The sequence below is a fragment of the Sceloporus undulatus genome, chromosome 3, assembly GCF_019175285.1.
Source record: "Sceloporus undulatus isolate JIND9_A2432 ecotype Alabama chromosome 3, SceUnd_v1.1, whole genome shotgun sequence".
Taxonomy (NCBI): domain Eukaryota; kingdom Metazoa; phylum Chordata; class Lepidosauria; order Squamata; family Phrynosomatidae; genus Sceloporus; species Sceloporus undulatus.
Genome location: NC_056524.1, coordinates 135,167,237 through 135,189,504, shown reverse-complemented (window position 1 = coordinate 135,189,504; position 22,268 = coordinate 135,167,237). Strand labels below are relative to the sequence as shown.

General features: G+C 39.7%; 1 protein-coding gene across 1 annotated transcript in view; it reads left to right on the top strand.

Annotated features, from left to right (window-relative positions):
* Positions 1-21,123, top strand: part of TDRD3 (tudor domain containing 3) — a 97,789-nt gene extending 76,666 nt beyond the window's left edge. Inside the window, exons 11-12 of the mRNA XM_042458429.1 lie at positions 17,224-17,349; positions 20,920-21,123. Of these exons, the coding sequence (XP_042314363.1) occupies positions 17,224-17,343 (120 nt within the window). The 3' untranslated portion in view covers positions 17,344-17,349; positions 20,920-21,123. The remainder of the gene's footprint in view (positions 1-17,223; positions 17,350-20,919) is intronic.
* Positions 21,124-22,268: the final 1,145 nt, after the last annotated feature.

Sequence of the window (22,268 nt, the reverse complement as noted above, 5' to 3'; positions counted from 1 at the left end):
TCAGCGCCCCCTCCTAGTGGTACAACCAGTTGCCACCTTTTCTCCTTGTTCTTGTGTGCCTTCCACCCATCCAGATGGAACAATCTAAAGGTAAAAAGGATAGCAGCATATCAGTGTTTCAGGGAATGTTTATTGAAAATCTGGATTACCTAATTTCCCAGACCCTGGCCATTGGAAAAAAAAAACAATCAGTTATATAATCACTCAAAGGGAGCCTGGTCCTCAGGAGTGAAAACAGGTTTGTTAAATTGTAAAATGTATTTATAAGTTCTTGGGGCCTGAAGGTCCTCTCTTTTTGCAACTCTTAGCGGCAATATCTTTTGCCAATGGTACTTTCAGAAAATACTGAATACTTAAAAAAAAAATAGCATTTCTGATAATAGTCTCTAGTAATTTAGGATTTCTAATGTATTTTAGAAAAGGCAGAGTGACAGTAGTTTCAGCACTGGAGGTCAGGGCTTGAATCCCCACTTGACCATGGAAACTCACTGAGTGACCTTGAGCAAGTCACATGCTCTCAGTCTCAAAAAGCCCTGGGATCATAAACAATCAAGCTATCAATTCAATAGCCATTTTCACTTGAGGTCAAGATAGTTCCACTTTTGAAGTTAAGTAGTCACAACATGGCATATTTCCTCACCATCATCACATACTGGCTTTGACTTCCCAATCAGGAACTGTACTTACCAGTGTTTGAGAACAAACTCTTAGCATTTCAGTTCCATGCAACAAGCCATCGTCACAAACCACTGGTCATTTACCATCATTGAGTTTCTGTTAGGTGACATTTTCTATGTAGTAGCTATGTTGCCTATGGAAAATGAGGTCAAAATCCCTATCCAAGATGACCTGATTCAGAGATTTTGGGGTGTTGGTTAGAATTCCCTGTATATTAGAGTGTTACATGGTTCAGGTCCTGGCTGTTTGGCAAACCATAGCTCCCTGTGTGTGCGAAACCAGGCTCTGGAATAATCAGGAGAGGCTCTTCTCTCAGTCCCACCACCATCACAAGCATGGTTGGTGGGGACACAAGAAAGGCTCATCTTCATGGCTGCCCCTAGACTGTGGGACTCCCTTCCCAGGGAGATTTGAATAGCCCCCTCCCCGTTGTTCTGTCAGCAGGCTGACTGTTTTAATCCAGTTAGGCTTTTTAAAGAACATCTTGGGGGTGCTATACTGTTTTAAAGTGCATGGTTTTAAAGTAAGCTCTAGGGACATGTCTGTGCTGTTCCTAAGAAACTTTTCTCAGTTCCACCACCATCACAAGCCTGGTGACATGAGAGTGGGCCTTCTTGCTGGCTGACCCTACCTAGACTCTGGGGCTCGCTTCCCTGGGAGACCACAATGGCCCCATCTTTGTTGTCCTTCCACTGGCAGGCTAAGACATTTTTATTCAGACAGACCTTTAAAACAGAAAGTCTTAAATCACAGGCTAGGGGTGTTGTATTGTTTTAATTGTACTGTTTTAAGTGCCTTTATCTTTTTAAATTAATTTTTAAAATTGCATTTTTAATGAGTGATGTGTTTAAATACTGTAATAGATTAATTCTATTTTAATGTTTACTTTTGTATGTTTTTAATTGTATTGCTCTTTTAAGTTGTAAGCTGCTTTGTTTCCCAATTTTGGAGAAAATGCATGATAATAATAATAATAATAATAATAATAATAATAATAATAATAATAATAAATATTAATTAAATTAAAATAATTTAAAAATTTAATTATTATCATTATTATTCAAAGTCCTCAAGAAAGAATAAGTCTTAAGCCAAATCTGAACCTTCTGGTCGTGAATTCCTTCAAAAGGCTAATAAAATTCAGAATAACATTTCCCATCATCCTTCTGTTCCTTCCCATCACAAATATATTTTTATCTAGACTAGAAGGGGGCATACTTTATGTCATCACCTTGCCCAGGCATTGCTGCTTTTTTCACTTCACTCTGAAAAACTTGGGTGCAGCTCACAAATGTGACTATTTGGACTGACTATGACACCAGAAGATTCCCACAGTTCATGATGCTTCCATTGATCTTGAATTTAGGTCTTTTGATACATAGGTTACAGGCTACTTGCTAATCACTACTACCCATACCATCAGCAGGGCAGATGCATCACATTTTTACTTCATCCTTGGAATATGACATTGTGGAACTCTGTGTTAATGTAGTGAAATCTCATTTGACACCAATATGTATCTTAATTGTTGCTCTTCTAGTCTCTATCCAGTATTCCCTTCACATTCATTGGGGTTAGGGGTGAAGTACCTTCATGAATGTGGAAACCCCCCAAATAAAAAGCACTATTCTTTTACCTAAGAGAACACCTCTTTAGAAATCTCCAGGTTCTCCAGTGCAACTCTGGCAGAATCATGCTGGAGGACCTACAAATGCCTAGGGAAGTGTTTTCTGTAGGAATGCCTAGGTTTTCCAACACAGCTCTAAAGTCAACTTTTGGCAGAGTTGCACTGGAGAACCTAGAGATTCCTAGATAGACCACATTAATCAAAACCATAAATAATCAAATCTGCAAAAGTCAAAGCTGCAAATATGAATGGCCAACTGTACATATTTTTCCTCTTCCAGATTTCAAATCTTTATTAGGGCCACTTACATGACTTGTTGACCTAAAACGTCCAGAACAAATGGCTTCAGCTTTCATTCATGGGACAGTGTACCCCATCCCAACTCGGTGTTCCAGACGAGAATAAACTTCCTCACCAAGGGTCTGATTCTGCTTTCAGAAATTTTATACTCCGTGAATATAGTAGTGACTTTCACCTTTTCCCCCCACTTTTTGTCAGGAATGGTAGTCTGAACTACAGCCTTAGTACTAACAGGACAGAGCGGGGTAACCTCTTTCCAATCTAGGTTGTAAAGGTTTTTAGCAATGGCATGTTCTGACATATTTTCTATAGGATACACTGGGATCTGGACATGTATTTCTGGGCTCACAATGGAAATGATTACCTCCTTCGTTTGCATTTTCTGTTTCAACTCAGTAATCCTCTTATGACATGGTTAACATGCTGAAACTGAATATCTGCTTGGGTGGCCCAATATTGTACTTCCTGTTGCACCTTTGTGTGTTCTTGTTGTAACTGTTAGTTTAAGCTGTAAATCCTGTCCCTGTAGGGAAGGTTCTTCAAATTTGGCTCAGGCTTCTTGCACAGCAGAAGAAAATGCTGGGTTGTCTGCCACCAATGCACTGTTTTGTGCCCACAATTGTTCTAATTCTGTGGCTTGCTTTTCAATCAGTCTATTGAGTTTCTGGATGAAGCTTGAAGAGTCATCAAGAGCCATCCAAAGTCCCCACACTGCTATTGAATCTTTAGATGGACCAATTTTTTTCCTTTGCATTGAGTGTGAAAGCAATAGCAATAGCATTTCTATACTGCTGAATAGTGAACTCAGCACTCTAAGTGGTTTACAATCTGTAAGCCAATTGCCCCCAACAAGCTGGGTACTCATTCTACTGACTTATGAAAGGACGGAAGGCTGAGCCAACCTTGGAGCCACTCACAACCCAGTACCGGCATTTACCCACTGCACCACCAACACATAAAGACAATACACAAAGTTTTAAGTGGGTGGTGATGGTTAAATGACTCGTCCTCCCATGGATTTTTACCTTTTTTGGCCACTCATCTCTAGTTTTTGTATTTTGGGATGGTTTTCAAACATTTTTCTTCAGATCCTATAGACTTGAATCTTGACACGAAACTCACTATTGCCTCTCTCAGCATCTATTCAAAGAGCAAAAGTGTTTCCTTACAAATTCCCCTACGATGCTGAAGCATGAAGACATTTCTCTCTTTACAATGTCCTCAGTGTCTGGATCCATAGGGGGAGGGATATGAACTCAGTGGAATGTCACAGTGCCTTTCTAGGCAACGAAGGGAAGAGGGTTTTATCTGAGACTTGCACAATTAACTGCTACAACTTGAAATTTCTCTTTCCGAAGAATGTCCCCAGGCTCAGGGAAAGAAGAATCACAGAGGTTCATAGGGGAGGAAAACAAGCTCACTGGAACTTACCAGCACTCTGGTGCTGGAGGGAAGAGAGATTGGGTCCTGACTCAGCCCTATCAATCACCAAAAAGCACTCACTGCTTGTTGATCTTTCCTAACAGGGAAGCTTCACAATTATAGAAAGCACAAAATAAGCATATGTATAGGATGAAATGTGTTGTGAGGCAGTGAGGAGTTTGAGTTGGTTTTCTACGAGAAAGAATGACCAGAGATGTGTGGAAGTGACAAGGCAATCAATTCAGATGTCTCACACAAAGAGGTGTCATCTTCAGAGGGAAATGTGCTTTGATTTCCAGCTTTCTGGCAAACACCTGGTCTATGACCAACCATCACACTCCTATTTTATTCATTTCATTTGTATGGTTCTTTTCCTCCAAAAGGGACCCAAGATGCAGATTCCGATCTTAATTGATCTATCCTGGCTAAGTGCCTTTGAGCTTCCCCCATACTGAGCGAACAGAATCTATGGCATGGCTTGTTTCCTGCACTATAGGTGCCATTTCAGCTACCTGCCTAAAACATCCCCTTTTAATATTAAAATATCAAAGTTCGATAAGGGGCAAAGTAGAACTGGACCTAGGGGTAACATTAGAGTGTGGCTACCATGATTTTTAAAAATAAGCAAGCTGTATCAAATACCCAACTGGCCTTCAGATTCACATTCAGAGACAGGTTCAAGATTTACAAAAGTCACTTTCTTTTTCCTTGTAGTTACTTGATGATTACATTCTCCTGTTGACAACTGTTGTGTTTTTCTCAGCTTTTCCAGTTCCAAACAAAGCCAATTGAATCTCTACTCCCCTGTTTTGAATTCCCGTATCTATGTAGAGCCTGCCAGTGATTTCTCACTCACAACTTGTGTCAAAACTTTGTATGGGCCAGCCCTCTGCTTGTGAACTACATTTTCTGATGTTTGCTTTCCTGATGGCCATCGTTTCCCACAAAGCAGGCTAGTAAGTTCTGGGCGCTCAGCCCTTTACAGAGTCAAGGAGGTTCTCAGGTCAGTTTGAGTTTTCCCCCTGCCTAAAGTGATAATCTAGCCCCAAATCTAGGTTAGAACAGTTCTTGTGAAGCTTGGATGTCAACACTGTATGACTGAATTTGATAGCCAAGTGTTAAATTTCTGTCAGCAAATTTTGAAGACCTCTGTGTGTAAAGAAAGTTGTCCTCTATTAATGGAATAGCATCAAGGAGGAGAAGTGAACCTAGTACACTCATCGCCCTCTCTGCACATTTATTTAGCTGCTCTGATAGCCTTTAGGGCTGAAGGGCGGGGTATAAATACCATAAATAAATAAATTTTACATGCATTTTGAATGCCTTGCAGGTAATGTATGATGAAATCAATGAAACTGTAATTCGGGGTTGTTGTCCTAAAAACTCTTGAAAGTAAGGCCCTTTTAATTGAATGCAGCATAGTTCAGCATAGATCCAGTATGGCTCCTTATATTTCATTTCATTTGTATGCTGCCTTTCTCCCAGAAGGGACCCAAGGTGGCTCACAGATAAAAACATTTAAAAATCGCCATAAAATTCAAAACAATTTTAGTAATTTTTGCAAAGATTTGTGTAATATTAGATTTATCTTTAACAAGTGTTTTATCTCACAGCTTTTACACACACATCCTATTTTTTAAAATTTCAACTTTTAGGGCTGTTTTCCCCCCAAATACATGCACATTTTATATATTAAACAATATTTACACTGTTCTCTGATGCAGACCTAAAAATAAAGGAAAATTTTTGGCTTATTAGATGCCTATTTTCATTTTCTCTTTAAAGAAATTTTATCGCAAAATTAAAAGAACAACCAGTTTTTCAAGGAGTACCATTGTAAAAATATACAACTGTTTTGCTGGATTTTGCAGCATTATTGCAATCCTTTATTTATCTTGAAGTAATCTTAATAAACGAAGTTGTGCTTGATTCTTCAGTTCATGAGATCAACTTGTAAAACATGTTTGGTCGGATTCAGACGTAATCATATTTGAAGCAGACTTCAGAAATCAATTGAACTATATACTCATCAATTTCACAGAGTCTACCCTTAGTATGACATAGAATCATGGAATCATTGAGTTGGAAGAGACCACAAGGGCATCCAATCCAACCTCCTGCCATGCAGGAACTCTCAATCAAAGCATCCCCGACATGGCCATCCAGCCTCTATTTAAAGACCTCTAAGGGAGGAGACTCCACTACACTCCAAGGGAGTGTATTCCACTGTCGAACAGCCCTTACTGTCAGGAAGTTCCTCCTAATGTTGAGGTGGAATCGCTTTTCCTGTAGCTTACATCCATTGTTTCGGGTCCTGTTCTCTGGAACAGCAGAAAACAAGCTTGCCTCCCGCTCAGTATGACTACTCTTAAAATATTTAAACAGGGCTATCATATCTTCTCTTCTCCAGGCTGAACATCCCCAGCTCCGTAAGTCATTCCTCATAGGGCATGGTTTCCAGACCCTTCACCATTTTAGTCCTTTGGACATGCTCCAGTTTCTCTGGTGCCCAGAACTGTACACAGTATTCCAGGTGGGGCCTGACCAAAGCAGAATAGAGTGTCACTATTCCCTTGATCTAGACACTCTAGTTCTATTGATGTAGCCTAAAATTGCATTACCTTTTTAGCTGCATCATCACACTGTTGACTCCTGCTCAACTTGTGATCTACTTGGACTCGGACATGGGCCTGAAACAGACAGGCAGGAAAGTGCAGCTTCCGGCCTCTCTGGGGGCATGGTGTTTAGGTGAGCTGGAGGAAAAGCAGGCTGGAAAAGGAGCAGAGAAAGTCCACTCTTTGTCTGCATTTTGATTAGGACTGCGGTGGCAGCCTGGATCAGCACCAGGGCCATACAGTCTCCACGGTCCCACACTGATCAGGGTGAGAGTGGCCTCTGGCCCTTCCTTTTGCCCCATCTGCATGACTGTAAGACTGCAATTTTGTTAGTACTTTAGGCCAGTGTTTCTCTAATGGTTGTACTTTTTACATGTTTGTGTAAAGAGCTACCTGTTTATGCAAGTACCCCTCCTTCATCCTGCAGTAGAACAACAACTTAAGCTTAGAGGTAATTGAGAAACTACCGCAGCTCCAATTGCCACAATTTGGAACAGCAACTGGAACATCCAGAATGGGCATCTGAACGTTCTGGGCCATTTGCCTTTAACAGGATCTTGGCTTCGTTCTAGATCTCAGCCAACTTTTAACAATGTCTTCTTCATCCAGCTCTAATAGGGACTTCAGCTTGATGTACCATTTAAACTGTTAGCCTGAATTAGGAATCCTGCCTATTGAGGGGAAAATACTTTTAGTTCTCTATGAATCCATGCGCTTGAAGACTGAAAGTCAGAGTAAAGGTTCATCTTGGTCCTTATGTATAATTTGAGTTTTCTCCATTTTAAACTGATTAGGATAGCTAGGATAACTGATCAAACAGGTCAAGACAATGGAAGACAATATGGCTTGGTTTCCTCTGTCTTCATGCCTTTTCAAAAATGAGCTAATTTGTCACAAGTAATAATAAAATTTGAGAGCCTTTTAATCCCCTCATTCATTTATCAAAGAAGGGATTAATAATAATTACATTGCAAGAGACTTTATTAAAGGCTGCATCTGGAATGCTCTAGCTTTATGTTGACAGGACTAACACCCTATGGTGTGGCCCTCATCTTTTTATCTGCTACAAGATTCTCAAGAAGTGTGTTCTGACATTAATTCATCACTTCTTACATTGGCTGTCATGAACCATCAAGCTCTGCCATGATCTCTTGGTTCCAGATACCATCAGATAACTGCGTGCATTGTACAAGAGTTTTTTGTATCCTCCACAGCCTTTCTAAGTGCGAGCTCTGTACCTGAATTACACTGGGCTGCAGATTGATGAGAGGCATTGCAGCCATCTGATTTTGTCCAAAACCATGCACTCGATGTTTTGGTTTAGGCACATGCCTCTTTCAGCTGTGTGGTGTGGTTGCTTAGCATTGCCTTTTCCTCCCTCAGGTAAGTCAGCTTGTTGTTCTCCTCTGTGTGTAACTGCATAGAGATCACAATGAAGAAGAATAGGTTGTGTACTTGTTACTGTGGTTCTTTCAGTGGATATCTGTGCAGTCACACAACCCATCCTCCTTCCCTGCTGCAGATGTCATTTTGATCTGTTCTTGGTCTGTTGGTTCTGTAACTGCTGTAATGGTCCATTGGGAATTAGGCAGGATGCCTAGGAGTCATTCCCTGTTAAGCATGTGTGCTCAGGGCTTGAGAAAGGATTCCTACTAGAACTTGCCCACCTGTCTCTAGAAATATTGTTCTGTGCAGGCAAATAACTCATATGTGTGACTGCAATTATAACCACTTCAAGTACCACAACTGCAGGTAAGCTCTTCTGGGCTCTTCTTTCTCTTAACTTTTCCTTAAATTATTAAGTGTTATTTCACTGTCTTTATTCCAGCAATCATAATTTGTCATGTCATGATGGCTTTTGCCCAACTACTGTTTTGCTCACCTGACCTACATAGAAGCTGTAGATGCAGAGGCCAGAGCCAAACGAAAGGTCTTAATGCTCAAACCAAGCAGAAGAGAAAGAAAAAAAATATCATCTTCATACAGAAACACCTGAAGATATGAAGCAAAAAGAAGATCCTAAGTCTGACCAAAAACATTTAAAGGGAAGTCAGTTAATTACGCTTTCACTGAAAATGCACATCTTCACAGTGGAAACAATCCACCAAGTTAACCTTTCCTTAAAACTTGTAACTAGCATTCAACTTGTGGTCTTCGGCTAAATTAACCAACATTGATCCAAGGGACTATAAGAGTCTGCAAGCCTTGGTTCTCTCTGTTGCTGCTGCTGAATTTTTTGTTGTTGTGTGCCTTCAAGTCATTTCTGACTGATGGCAACCATAAGGCAAAGTTATCATGAGGTTTTCTTGGCAGGTTTCTTCAAAAGGGGTTTGTCTTGCTGTCCTCTGAAGCTGAGAGAGTGTGGCTTGCCAAATGTTGCCTAGTGGGTTTATATGAATGAGCCAGGTCAGATAAATAAAATGTCCTAGAAGTCACATAGATCTGTTGCCTTCTTTCCCTGTGGGTTGGAACAGATTGAAAAGAGTAATATACTCACTACTAAGGACAAATGTATCATTTCCAATAGCTGGCCATGTGCTATGCTGCCTCAGGTTTTTGGGAAGTGTAGAACAAAATACCAAATGTCTCAGTTACTCCATGCTGGATTCAGATTGATTTAGCATCATTAGCTCAATTACACAACGCTAACGTCCAGCTATGCCTTATTCTGGAGGATAGTCTTCTCTAAGCTGAGAAACTGTTTGGATTCACAGGGGTCAAAGCTAGATTCCTTTAACTGATGTTCCATTCATGAAGGGATCTGCAGTCATTTCAATTTGAACTTCCACCACATAATCTGTGTATGAATAATATATTGTCTCTAAATCCCATGCATTTCTAGTCCTGTCCAAAACCACAAAACTGTGTTAGCTTTGCTATTTCTGTTTACTTAGCCACAATTTAGAGAAACATCATAATGATAAGTGTGACCATAACATTCTCCATTCACACAAATTTGAGTATGTCAGTATACCTCATTAGACAAGGTAGCATTGGGAATAAGACTGAAGGCATATCAGCAACAGGTAATTTAGACTGATGCCTTTCCTTTATCTTGGTATTATACTGGCTGTGTCAGAAGTGGTCCTGTAGGATATGTTGCCCTGAGATCTTGTCATATAGGAAGGATAGAAAAATTTAACATACACATAATAAATAAATAAAATAGAATCCAGCCAAGTCTCCATGATACTGTAGAGGTCAGCAATAATATCTGCAAACATCAGCCAATGTTGTCTAGTGGATAGTGTGTTGGACTTGATCTTTTTTGAATCTTTGCTCTCGTTTACAGAAGATTTGTGAGAATAATATAGTTTAGGGAGGAGTGAACCAGCATGGTACAGTAGTTTGAGTGTTCAGTAAGAACTCCAGGATTCAAATCACCACTCAGTCATGAAAATCTACTGGGTGACCTTGGGCAAGTCAATTCTCTCAACCTGAGAGGAGGGCAAGAACTGACCTCCTTTGAATAAATCTTCCCAAGAAAACCATATGATAGGACAGTGATGGCGAACCTATGGCATGCATGCCAGAGGTGGCACTCAGAGCTCTCTCTGTGGGCACATGTGCCATCACCCCAGCACAGAGTTTTCCAGAGTTTGTTACTGGAAAGCCAGAGGGACACGGCACTTTGCAATAAATTAGTGGGTTTGGGGTTGCAATTTGGGCACTCAGCCTCTAAAAGGTTCACCATCACTGTGATGGGATCATCATAGGTCAGAGTTGACTTAAAGGTACATAACTGCAAAAATAAAGGAAAAACAATATGTTGACTTGAATATCTTACATTGTTTTTCCCTCCTCTGCTTCATCTATCCTTACAGCCCTTGGGGAGAAGAGACATAATTACTTTTAGACTACTGAGAGAGAATTTTAAAAAATCGTTTATATTCCATTTTTTTCTCTTTGACATTCAAAACATTTTAAATAAAAGCAAGATGATAATCAAGTTGTTTACAATAGTTTGTGTGATAAAAGTTTGGTTTGGTTGATAAAAGAGGATAAGTAAGATATTAAAAAGATATAAAAATTAAATTATAGATACAGTTTTGTTGAAGTGCTCAGTCTCAAGTATGAGTGTATGTGTCCCCTACACGAGGTCTTCATGCAGCTTTTTCAGAGTTGGGGTAGCTGGTTGGAGGTCAGAACTGAATCCTTCGTGTGAGATGCTGAAGCCTCTCGTACAACTGGAGTGACATTAAGTCAATTTATAGCTGATCCAGTATTTAAGTACAGGCATTATATATGTTAGAATGCAAAGTTCAAATGTGTAAGGGCCTTCAAGTTGCCTGTTGGCTTAAAGCAACATAAATTTCATAGGGTTTTCTTAGACAAGGAATATTCAGAGGTGATTTTACTAGTTCCTACTTGTATAAAACTATTTTTTATCACAAATTAGAACAGATTGAAAACAAGTTTCATTTGATGTAGATGGACAGTCCTACTGGCATCACATCCTCTCATTTAGTATAGGCATATGTTCAACATAATCATAGAGCCTAGTGTGCACAGTTCCCATTTCAGATACCAGGGAAATGCCTACATCACAATCACATTATGTTTGGAGTATCTTAACTGAAGATAAGTAACCTTCTCCTTACCTTCCCCTTGATTCAAGTGCTTTGTTTGCTGGAAAGGTGGTCTTTCAACTGAATCGAAAACACCATTAAATTTGAACAAATACTGTACACCCTACTTTTTTAGGTCACTGTGGTAACAGCACCAAAGGGGGATTAAAATACAGGTAACAAACCCTGGTTGTTTGACCTGTATGTTTTCATCTTTTTTTCCTCCTTCTTTGGTTTTCTTTTATTGCTTTTAATCTTTCTAACAGGTTGCAATGTAATTTAAAATAAATTGAAGGAAACAGATGGAAGGCCTTAAAAAATCAAATTTGAATTTAAATTCATATTAATAGTTCAATAGTTACTGGAAGTGTATGTACAACATCTGGAGAAAGAGCTTGCTGGCTTTTAAAAAACTAACAGGTTTAAAGGTGAGCAGTCTTCCATTTTAGATGTTTTCTCTTATACTAACTGAGTTTGGGTTTTGAGATAAAAATAGGAACAGGTGTTGAGTTAAAAATACCTAGTCTTTTTGTTCCACTCTTTGCTCCTATTTATCTCTTCTAGGTCTTTCTTTATATGATGTGAAGAAAAGGGATCACTAATGTCACAGTAAGATGGGAGTTTGTACCTAAAAAACACTAGGAAATATTTCTACACCTCTTTTCTTTGCAACCTTATTTTTAGCAGAACTGCAGTGAGAAGTTCAAACTTTGGTGGTGTGTTTTTCATACACGTCTTACATGAATCTATAATTGCTGTATGAAGACAAATGATATCTGTTCTTCACTTTATTTTACTGAACATTTGTGTAACACAGACAGTGTAAAAAAAAAGGCTCAAATGCTCTTTCAGACCTTAGCTTTGATCCAGATTTGGGTGTGTAAAATTAGAATGGCAGAAACAGACTTCCTTGATACCTTCTTCCATAACAGCCCTCCCACACACACATACCTGAAGATACAGTACTACAAAGTAGATTGGAGGGTCTTCTGCTGAGTGAAGTGGGCTGTATTTCATATGAATCCCATCAGACTGGATGGAGTGGAGCCCTTCCATTCATGAAAGTTGATTATGGTTCCAGCCCCATGTATTTTCTCTACCTGTGATGCTTCAACCCAGTACTGCTATATCTGTAATATACTGGGTTTAACAAAAATCTGTACTGATTTGCTGATTTTGCTTCACTGGATGTTACATTTTTGAAAATATAAGACAATATATAAGACAAGCCCAGTTTAGACAATTATATTACAGACAGCAGTCCTTATATTGCAACATTACATGATTTGGATGTGTCATGGAACCACTGAATCCACAATTTCCCCTTTCATGTCCATTATTGGCAAATAATCATACAAACTGGGAATCTATGAAGAACTCCCAAATGATATACGTTATTATTGTGTACTGAAGTGTGTGTTTTGTGGGGGTCATTCAACTAACACATGACAATGGTCACTGACTGGCTAACTGTCTGAACATAGTCTTTTAAGCAGTACATTCATTTTATCAAGATTTGGCATTTTATTCTCCACATTAGAGTACAGGAGTTGTTATTTACCATCAAGTCAGCTTCAGCTTATAGCAACCCAATGCAAGACAGGCCTTCATGAGCCTTGGTCATCAACAGCTCTGCTCATTTCTTGCTAGCTGAGTGCCCTGGCTCTTTATTTCAATCAATTCATCTGTAATGTGGTTTTCCTCTTTCCCTACTGTGTTTTATTTACCAAGCTGGATTTTTATGACTGAACATCAATGTAAGGCAAGAAAAATGTAGAAGGACAGTAAGATTTAAAATGATGCATATACCAATATATAATTATTTTGAGATACTGTTCTGTGCATATTTTAAAGTTGTATTGGGTACAGGTTGAATCTCCCTTGTCTGCTTGGGACCAGAAGTGTTTTGGATTTTGGATATTTATCATTATTATTGTTGTTATTATTATTATATTTTTGGATATTTACATATACATAATGAGATATGATATACATATTATAAACATAGCCTGAAGATAGTTTTGTACACAATATTTTTTAATTATTTTGTGCATGAAATTTTTTTTTGTATACACTGAATGATCAGAAAGTAAAGGTATCAATAAATCTTAGCCAACAATGTGAACAATTTTGAGTTTTGGAGTATTTCAGATTTCGAAATTCCAGATAAGGGATACTCAACCTGTACATGGATTTTTCAGTTGAACTGATGTTTATTTTACAGTAGGAAACAGATGACTTGCTCACCATAGAGGTCTTTCTCTAAGATCGGTCTATTATTCAAGTCTCTGTTTAACCAGTAGCTGACAGTAGTAAGGATTCTTTGTGATCCTTCCAAGTTCAACCATAGCCAAATATAAATCAGAGTGCATCAGGCAAATAACTTCTTTGTTGGCAAGGAAAATCCAAGCTCATAAAGTCCAGAAGGATGTTAAATTTATGTATAACATGTTTAATAACACTGAAAACTGAAGCTATGCCCTACCATTTTATCAGGCTGTTATTCTGGCAACAGGCACTAACTGACGCTACCAAAATGATAAGAGTTAATATTAGCATATATTGAATGTCCTAGAAACTTCCCTCATATTTGTATTCATCCCAAGATGCTGTCCTTTAATGAAGAATTTGCTGCACTCTGCTTTGTTCAGCTAAATATTATTTATTCCTATATTTGAAATCCTTAGAATCCATTTTTATTCACAAATGAAAGGCAACTAACCATACATGTTAATACAATAAATAAAAATAAATAAATAATAAAATTAAACAATATTGAAAATGTGAACAACAGCATTAAAATCAGGAGGATTTTTAAAAAATAATAATTGTTATCATAACAAAAAAGTCCTCCGGGAAACTGTTGCCAGCATAGTCCTGGCCAGTTGTATGGGAGAAGACAATCCTGTAGGTAACCTAGACCCATGGCGACCAACCTATGGCACGCATGCCAGAGATGGCACGCAAAGCCATTTTTCAGGGCATGTGAAGTGTGGGGAAGAGGAGGAACAGGTGCTCACCTGTTCCTCCACCTCTCAGCCATCCTGGGCCTTCAGCTGCCTCCAGAGAGGCAGCTGAAGACCTGGGAGGGTGTAGGAGGAGGAGGAGGAGGAACAGGCGCGTGCCTGTTCTTCCTCTTCTCACGCCTTTAGCTGCTTATGTCAGCTGTCTCTGGAGAGGCAGCTAAAGGTCTAGGAGGGTGTGGGGGGAAGAAGAGGAACAGGCGTGCACTTCTTCCTTGTCTTCCCAGCTGTCCCAGGCCTTCAGCTGTCTCTGGAGAGATAGCTGAAGGCCTGGGAGTGTTCTGGGGGGGGAGGAACAGGTGCACACCTTTTCCTTGTCTTCTCAGCTGTCCTGGGCCTTCAGTTGTCTCCGGGAGGGCAATGGGAAGAAGTCCCACCCTGGAGGACCTGCCTCCGGAAGGCAGAAGTCCTCCCCTGCAAGGCAGAAGTCCTGTCCCAGAAGTCCCACCCCAGCACCAGGTAACACCTGGTGCCAGAATGCCTTTCAGTTTGGGCAGTCAGTCCCTAAAAGTTTCGCCATCACTGACCTAGATCCAAACCATGTAGGTTTTTAAAGGTAATGACCAACACTTTGTACTTTGCATTGGTAGCCAGTGGAGTGTTTTTAGGATTGGTGTGTGGTGATCACTCCTGGATGTACCCAAAATCAGTCTGGCTGCTGTATTCTGAAACAGTTGGAATTTCCAGACTGGGTACAAATGGTAGCCCAATGTAGAGTGCATTGCAGAGGTCCAACATTGAGGTTACCAGCACATCCACTAACATCTTTAGGTCCTCCGATTCTAGGAAGGGGTGCAGTTAAGGCACTCCTGGTGACCACTGACACATAAACTACCAAGGTCAAGCCAATTCTAAAATTTAATTAGTTACTGGTTTGCTGTTTCAACTATTTGCCAAGCTACAGAACAGAATTTTGCTTATCATTGGTTAAAGAAACTCAAATCCAACAAGAAACTTCTCAAAACTAATTTCTGGATAAGTTTCTTTAATTTTTCTACCAGAGAATGCTAGTCATACAAGGCTCTTGTAATAGAAATCACTCATTATTCCTTGAAGTAACTTATAGTAACAAAACTTGCATGTAATTCAAATGTGAAACAGTGCCCTCCACACTCTCTCTCTCTCTCTCTATATATATATGTTGCAGTTAGATAGTCTACCTTTCTTCCAAATTTCAAGACAATTATGTCATCCTCCTTTTCTCAGTTATTCTCACAGCAACCATATGAGGTAGGTTAGACTTAGAAAGTATGTATCTCAGTGGACTTTGTGACTCTGGATCTGAACCGAAGTTTTCTCTATTTTAGTTTATCACTAACATCTACACCATGCTAATTACCCGGAGCAATCTCAGAGTAGGGCAGAATAGACACTTACCATAGATGACAACTTTCATATTCCATTTTCGTTTCCATTCATTTTCTAAGCTTAGACATATGATGTTATTTTCCTGCAACACCAATATTGTGACGTATCTGGTATTCTATTCTACCTTTTAAAAAAAATTATTTCCTTTTCTTTAGACACTAAATTGCTTAGATATTAAGCAGTTGTTGAAGAACTCTTTAAAAATTGTATGTTGAGTAATTGTTACTTGAATACAATGTTTTTCATCATTAAAGGTTCCATTAGTCACCCTTCCAGATTTTTTTCCAGTTTTACTTCCTGCAAAAGCAGAGGGATAGATAATTTTTCAAAGCTGTATACCATATATGCTCAACTATAACCTGACCTCATGTAAAAGTTGAGGGCAGGTTTCGGTGCCAAAATTATAGATTTTGATAAATCCAGGGTAAAACTGTAACTGTAAAAAAAACTGTAAAAATGTAACTAAGGATGTAGAAGACGGAAGGAAAGGAATATGATGCCAAAGAATTTACAAAATTCCAGCAGGCATAACTGTTTATGCTCATACTAAAGGCTAGATGGATGAGGAGGAAACTATGGCAAATGGTGGCTGTGTGATGTGTGAGGGAGCCAGATAAACACAGGCTGGGCTCAGATAATGCCCACATGTCAAAAAGAATGTAAAGACAAATCCAAGAAAATTGTGACTACATTAGCAGTCATTAAAACCTTTAACTTTGATAGGATAACTTTGCCTAATTGTAACCCAGAAAAGCTGACATATATACACACATGTCTTATTCAGATCCTTCAAAGCCCAATGTCTCTTGGCACTCCTTTGAGCAAACCACCAGAGAGCTGCCACTGGTGGTATTTTCCTGCCTGGGTATTCAAAAAGGTCAGAAGTGGCGCCATGGCAGAAAGAGTAGAGGGGGATGGTGCTTCTTTTAGTTGCTCCTGGGACAGACAAGCTCTTGCTTTTTGTCACTCTACTCAGAGAAGGGAAGATTCATTTATTTTTTTTTATCAGAGATAAAGTACAGTCCTTATACTGACCTGTGGATAAGTTGGCCCAGCTTTGGGGGGTCAATTTTTTGATGCAAAATTTCTAGACTTATACATGAGTATATACAGCATTTTCTTTGCACAAGTACAACCTCTTCCTTTTCTCCCAATAGTTGTCATGATCTTCATGTCTTCCTAGCTTGTGCGCTGATTCAACTCTTCTCATGTCTTAGGCCTGAAATAGACAGGTAGACAGGGGCGGTTTCCCGCCGCTCCAGGGGCATGGCGTTTATATGGCACACACATGGAAGCAATCTGCTAAGGCCTGCTAAGCTACCCAAAACCAGCCCCAGAAGGGGTGGTTCCATGGGAAGAGGCGCCCCTCAGGCTATGGTGTGTGTTTGCCATGGCCCCAGGGTGATCCGGCTGGGAGCGGCTTCTAGCCACCCCTTTGTGCCTATCTGCTTTGCCCCTTAGTTACAATGGTAATTTATATAAGTAATTATTTGCACAGAAAAAGATAGATGGATGGATGGATGGATGGATGGATGGATGGATGGATGGATGGATGGATAGATAGATAGATAGATAGATAGATTTGGCAGTGCTCATGTCTGAATCATGTGTTTTATCCACAGGATGAGGAAGAAATGGGTTATGAACAAACTTTAGAATTCCGCAGAGGTGGTGATGGTCAACCTCGGCGATCAACACGGCCCACTCAACAGTTTTATCAACCTCCAAGAGCTAGGAACTGATCAAAGGTAAAGGCTGATTGGGAGCTTTTTGCTTTTTTCTTCTTTTTCAAAGCTTTAATTATTTGGTTGTGGAAATTATTCTAAAATTCCATTTAATCATTGTCTGCAATAAAGCTATAATAATTATGTGGTCTTGTTTTGGGAACTTGCTTGATCTCAGTTTATTCAGAAAGCTAAAATGCTGGGTGTATAATTTTAACTTTGTTAAAAATGTACTAGATGTTTAAAGGGGGGGGGAGGGATCCTCTATGGGATTGGGGAGCAATTTTACTTTGTCTTTTTTTCTTCCTAAATTGTTTTAAGCCTAAAGGTGTATCCACCCCCACTCCCCACCTGACACCAATAAAGTGAGGAACATATTTGGGTTTTAAAAAGGTGGGCTCAAGATAGTATGTAGGATGTCAACCTCTGACCTCCACATGCGTGTAGATGGGTGGTCTCCAGAGCTCAGGGAGTTTCCTGTTCTTGCTTTAAAGAATATAAATCTACATTGGCTGCAGTTAGATTTATTTTGTTTTCAATTGGTTATCTCTTTGGTATCTTTTTACTGGTAATTTCCTCTCTTAGCAATGTTCATGCTAAGTGTTGATCTCTATGCAATCAAAATGACCAGCAAGGTTTGCAGAAGTAACCCCTTCCCTCCCCCAAAAGCAAAAAATCCCAAAGAGACAATTTTTCTAACAATGGTGCGTTACAGACCGCCCGTTTGGGGCAGCCCGTAGGTGCTCCTTTCCCCGCCGGATTGGGGCCTCAGCTGCCAGAACGGCAGCCTCCGAGGCCCTGATCCACCGCTTTCCAGGCCGCGGGGAGGAGGAGAAAGAGGCTGCTCGGTCCCTTTCTCCCTTGCGTTGCTGGCACAGCCGTCTAAAGGTTGCGCCAGCGATGCAAACCGCGGAAGGAGCTCCATTTCAGAGCTCCTTCATGCTCCCCAGAAAGGGTGCTCTATGCGCCCTCGCGCGGCGCAAAGACGTCACGTCCGCACTGCCCCGTTTGGAGGTAGCGCGTTCATGACGTCGTAATGGTGGCCCCCATGTGGAACGGGCCCCACCATTTTGTACGTCCTGGGGATGTACTAGGGTGAGGTGCGTGCATAAGGCACGCACTTTGCCTAACCCTAGTATGTCCCCAGGACGTACTTTACGCCCATTTGTAATGGGCCAATGATTTATTTTTTCCTTTACAGGACTGTTGAGTATTACTTTGGTTGTATAACTTAAAAACTTAAATAGGCTCAGAGATAGCGGTGCCCCCTCTGCCCACACAGTTTTGTTGAATACAAAACACAAGAATGGAACAATTTTTTTTTTCAGTTTCAGAAATGCATGTTATTGTACAATTCTGGAAAAGCAAACTTACTGAAATGGGCAATTGGAATGTACTCTTTAAGAAAGTGTCACTTTTGCTTTAAATAAATGCCTTATTAGTAGCGTTTGCCTTTTATTCTTTTGTTGGTGTGCCTTTCACAAATTTCTGGACTTCAACAAATGGCTGGCAGGATGTTTTATGTGCACAGGGTTGTTTTATGGCAGCGTTCAAGTTGATGTTAACCCCATCATTGAAATCTGGTTGCCTTGGTACAGCTAAAATCCACTTGAGCCACTCTAAGGGCTGCTCATACAATGGATTTACTACACAGAACCACCACACATTTGTGTTCTGTATGGCCATTCACATAAAGAACTAACCATTAAACTGGTATTTTGTAACTTGACTTTGATTCCATTATTTTTCCTTTGCCTTCTCAGGTTAGAAAATCAATTACCCTTGACATTATTTAAACATCTTTTTTAAAAAACACTAATGAACTCATATTTTCCCTTAATTGCTACAAAGTAGTTCTTTGAAAATAAAAGTGGTTTTCAAAAAGGGGAGAGGAAAATGATTCACAACAGTTTCCCCTTCAAGTTGAAAGTTTATGGACAAAAACATAGCACATGGCTAGTGGCATTTGGGGGTGTATTATAGTTTAGTTAATGCTAACAATTTGGATACAGCTTAGGCTCCTTGGCACATTCTTCCACAAATAGAACAGAATATAGGGAATCTAACTGTATACGTGAGAAGTATTTAGTCTGGTTGCTGAAGGCAACATGCTATTTGTCTATGACTGGCTTTTGAAACAGCACTTAAGTGGCAGCTTCATGAGGGAGATGCTAAACAATCAAGCAGAGCGGAAGAGGTGAGAAGAATAAGGACAGGAACAATCTAATACAGAGAATGGATAAAAAAGGGATGGCAGAAACTTGAAGTGTTTAGAGATGTTTGGTTAAACAATAGTTGCTTTATTGCTTTATGAACTCAACATTGCTAGTTGGGTTAATCAGACAGACCAGACTCAATTAATCATTGGTTTCATGGAGCCTTTGGAGTTTACAAGTTGTTAGCATAAATGGTTATGATGATTCCTCCATATAGTATGGAACAACCATTACAAAGTTAATGGCATGTGGGGTGCCTTATTTTTGTCAGGTCCTTTCCCCTCCCACTGTTTCCTGACAGATACTTAGAAATCTATTGAGAGTGAAAGCCTAATAAACAAACAAGAGTTGTAGTTTGTAGTCGGCCCTTCTTATACATGGATTTCTTATACATGGATTCAAGCATACACGGTTTGAAAATGTTCAAAAAAAGTATAAATTTCAAATACCAAACCTTGATTTTCCATTTTTTATAAGGGACACCATTTTGCTATGTCATTATATTTAATGAGACTTGAGCAGCCACAGATTTTGTTATTCACGGGGGATCTTGGAATCAAACTCCAGCATATGACAAGGGTCCACTGTAAATATAAAGCTGTTGTTTTATAGAGAAATATAGCAAGTTTGTTTATCAGGGGTGGGAATCATGCAGCTCTCCAGATGTTGCAAGATTGCGACCTCCCATCAGACTTAGACTAAATAGACAATGGGGAGAGATGCTAGATATTGTAGTGTAATAACATCTAGAGGACCACATCATTCCCACTCCTAGTGAATACATGCTCAAAAACACACACACACACTACACACACCAGCTATTTTTTTATATAATGGATAAAAAAGAATCATAGGCCCTATGCAGACAGGCCTTAAAGGCCAACTTGGGGAGGAGTCAGGGCGTAGCATGTCCTGGCTCTACCCCCAGGGTGGTGTGACACCGCTTGCCACACTGCACGGCACACAGTGTCACAGCGCTCCTCTGGTGCCACGTCCATGTGACACAGCACCAAAGCAACACCATAAAGCCACAGCACTGTGGCTATTGCACCCTTTCCAGGGCACAAAAAGGAGCTGCTTTTGCTCCTTTTCACACCCTGGAAATGCAAGATCAGGGCCATGGTGTGTAGTTTCCATGACCCCAATCTGGCTGTAAAGGGGGGCAGTGGAGGCTGTCCCTTTGGGACTGTCTGCACAGCCCGATAGTGTCTGTTTTGCCAGGTACAGTATTCTCCAGACGATACATCCAAATGTTGATTGACAATAGATGTAACAGTTGTCTGCTTTCTTTTTGTAGTCAACAGATTGTGTGTGTGATTGACAACAGATGGAGTAGAAATAACAGATCTTCATGTTGCTCTCTTTTTCCTCACTTCAGGTGTTTGTTGCGGCAAAACCTCTTGACGTTCTGTTCAGTGCTCAAGATGTCTCACTTTGACTCAAGGATGGCACTTGACAACAAAAACAGGGAGGACAAAATATATCCCATGAGAGACATTTTTTTTAGTTCCATGATGCTAAACTTTTTTCATACAAGGATCCCATTGTTAATACTGCCATCAATAAAAGACATCATGCTTTAGTGTGTCTCTGCTTCATGTTTTTATATTTGGTTGATATCAGTCATTTTGCAGAAATTATCATTAGATGCTGTTGCTTCTCCTATTTCTTCATATTCTAACATCAAGATTTGAAAATCTGTACACTCTAGACTTCTAGAAACTGAGAACTGGGAAGAAAATTGTTTTCAGCACAAGTACACTTAGACTGGAACTTTTATTGCCTACTTCTGTCTGTTTATTTAAATCTCTCTCAGTGCACAATGTTTTGCAGAGGACAGGTTCCTGCTTTAAGGGGCATATAATGCAGTTATGACACAGATAATAGAGGAAAGAGAGGTTCTGGGAACATTTCTATTGATGCTTAGATATGGTTACAGGTTTAGTTGTAGCATCCTGTAAACTAGAGTGTTGGGACTAAAGCATTATTGGCAGATGAGATTAGGAACTCATTAGGCTTTTCATCTGATCCCTAGCATGGCCTCTCTCCACCACACTTGAATCACTGTGTGCATCTACACCGTGGAAATAATGCAGTTTGACATCACATTAACTGTTATGGCTCCATCCTACAGAATGCTGGGATTGGTAATTTTGTGGGGCACCAGACTGTTTGGCAGAATAGGCTAAAGACGTTCTGAAACTACAAATCCAAGGATTACATAGGATATAGCGCCCATTGTAAGTTGTGAAGGTACCCAAACATGTTATTATTGACATTGTATATTTTAATTTTGTATGTTTTCAAACTTTTTACTGTTTTAATTGGACTATTTTAATTGGGTGTGATGTGTTGTTTTAATCTCTCTCTCTCTCTCTCTCTCTATATATATATATATATATATATGTAGAGAGCCGCCTTAGGAGAAAGGTGGGATTAAAATAAATAAATGAAAATAAATAAAACACACATTCAGCATTTGAAGAAAATTCAAATTAGATTGGTTAAACATTACTAAAAAGAAGTATAGACATTCAAAATTATTTGAGTTGCATATGACTATCTATCATCTATCTATCTATCTATCTATCTATCTATCTATCTATCTATCTGTTGGAGAGCATTATGACAGGGCTGGGTGATCTGTGGCTGAACTCAACCTGTTGAATTCTAGCTAGCCCAATAAAGCAGGGATGGAGAAATTGTAGACCTCAAGTTCTAGCAACA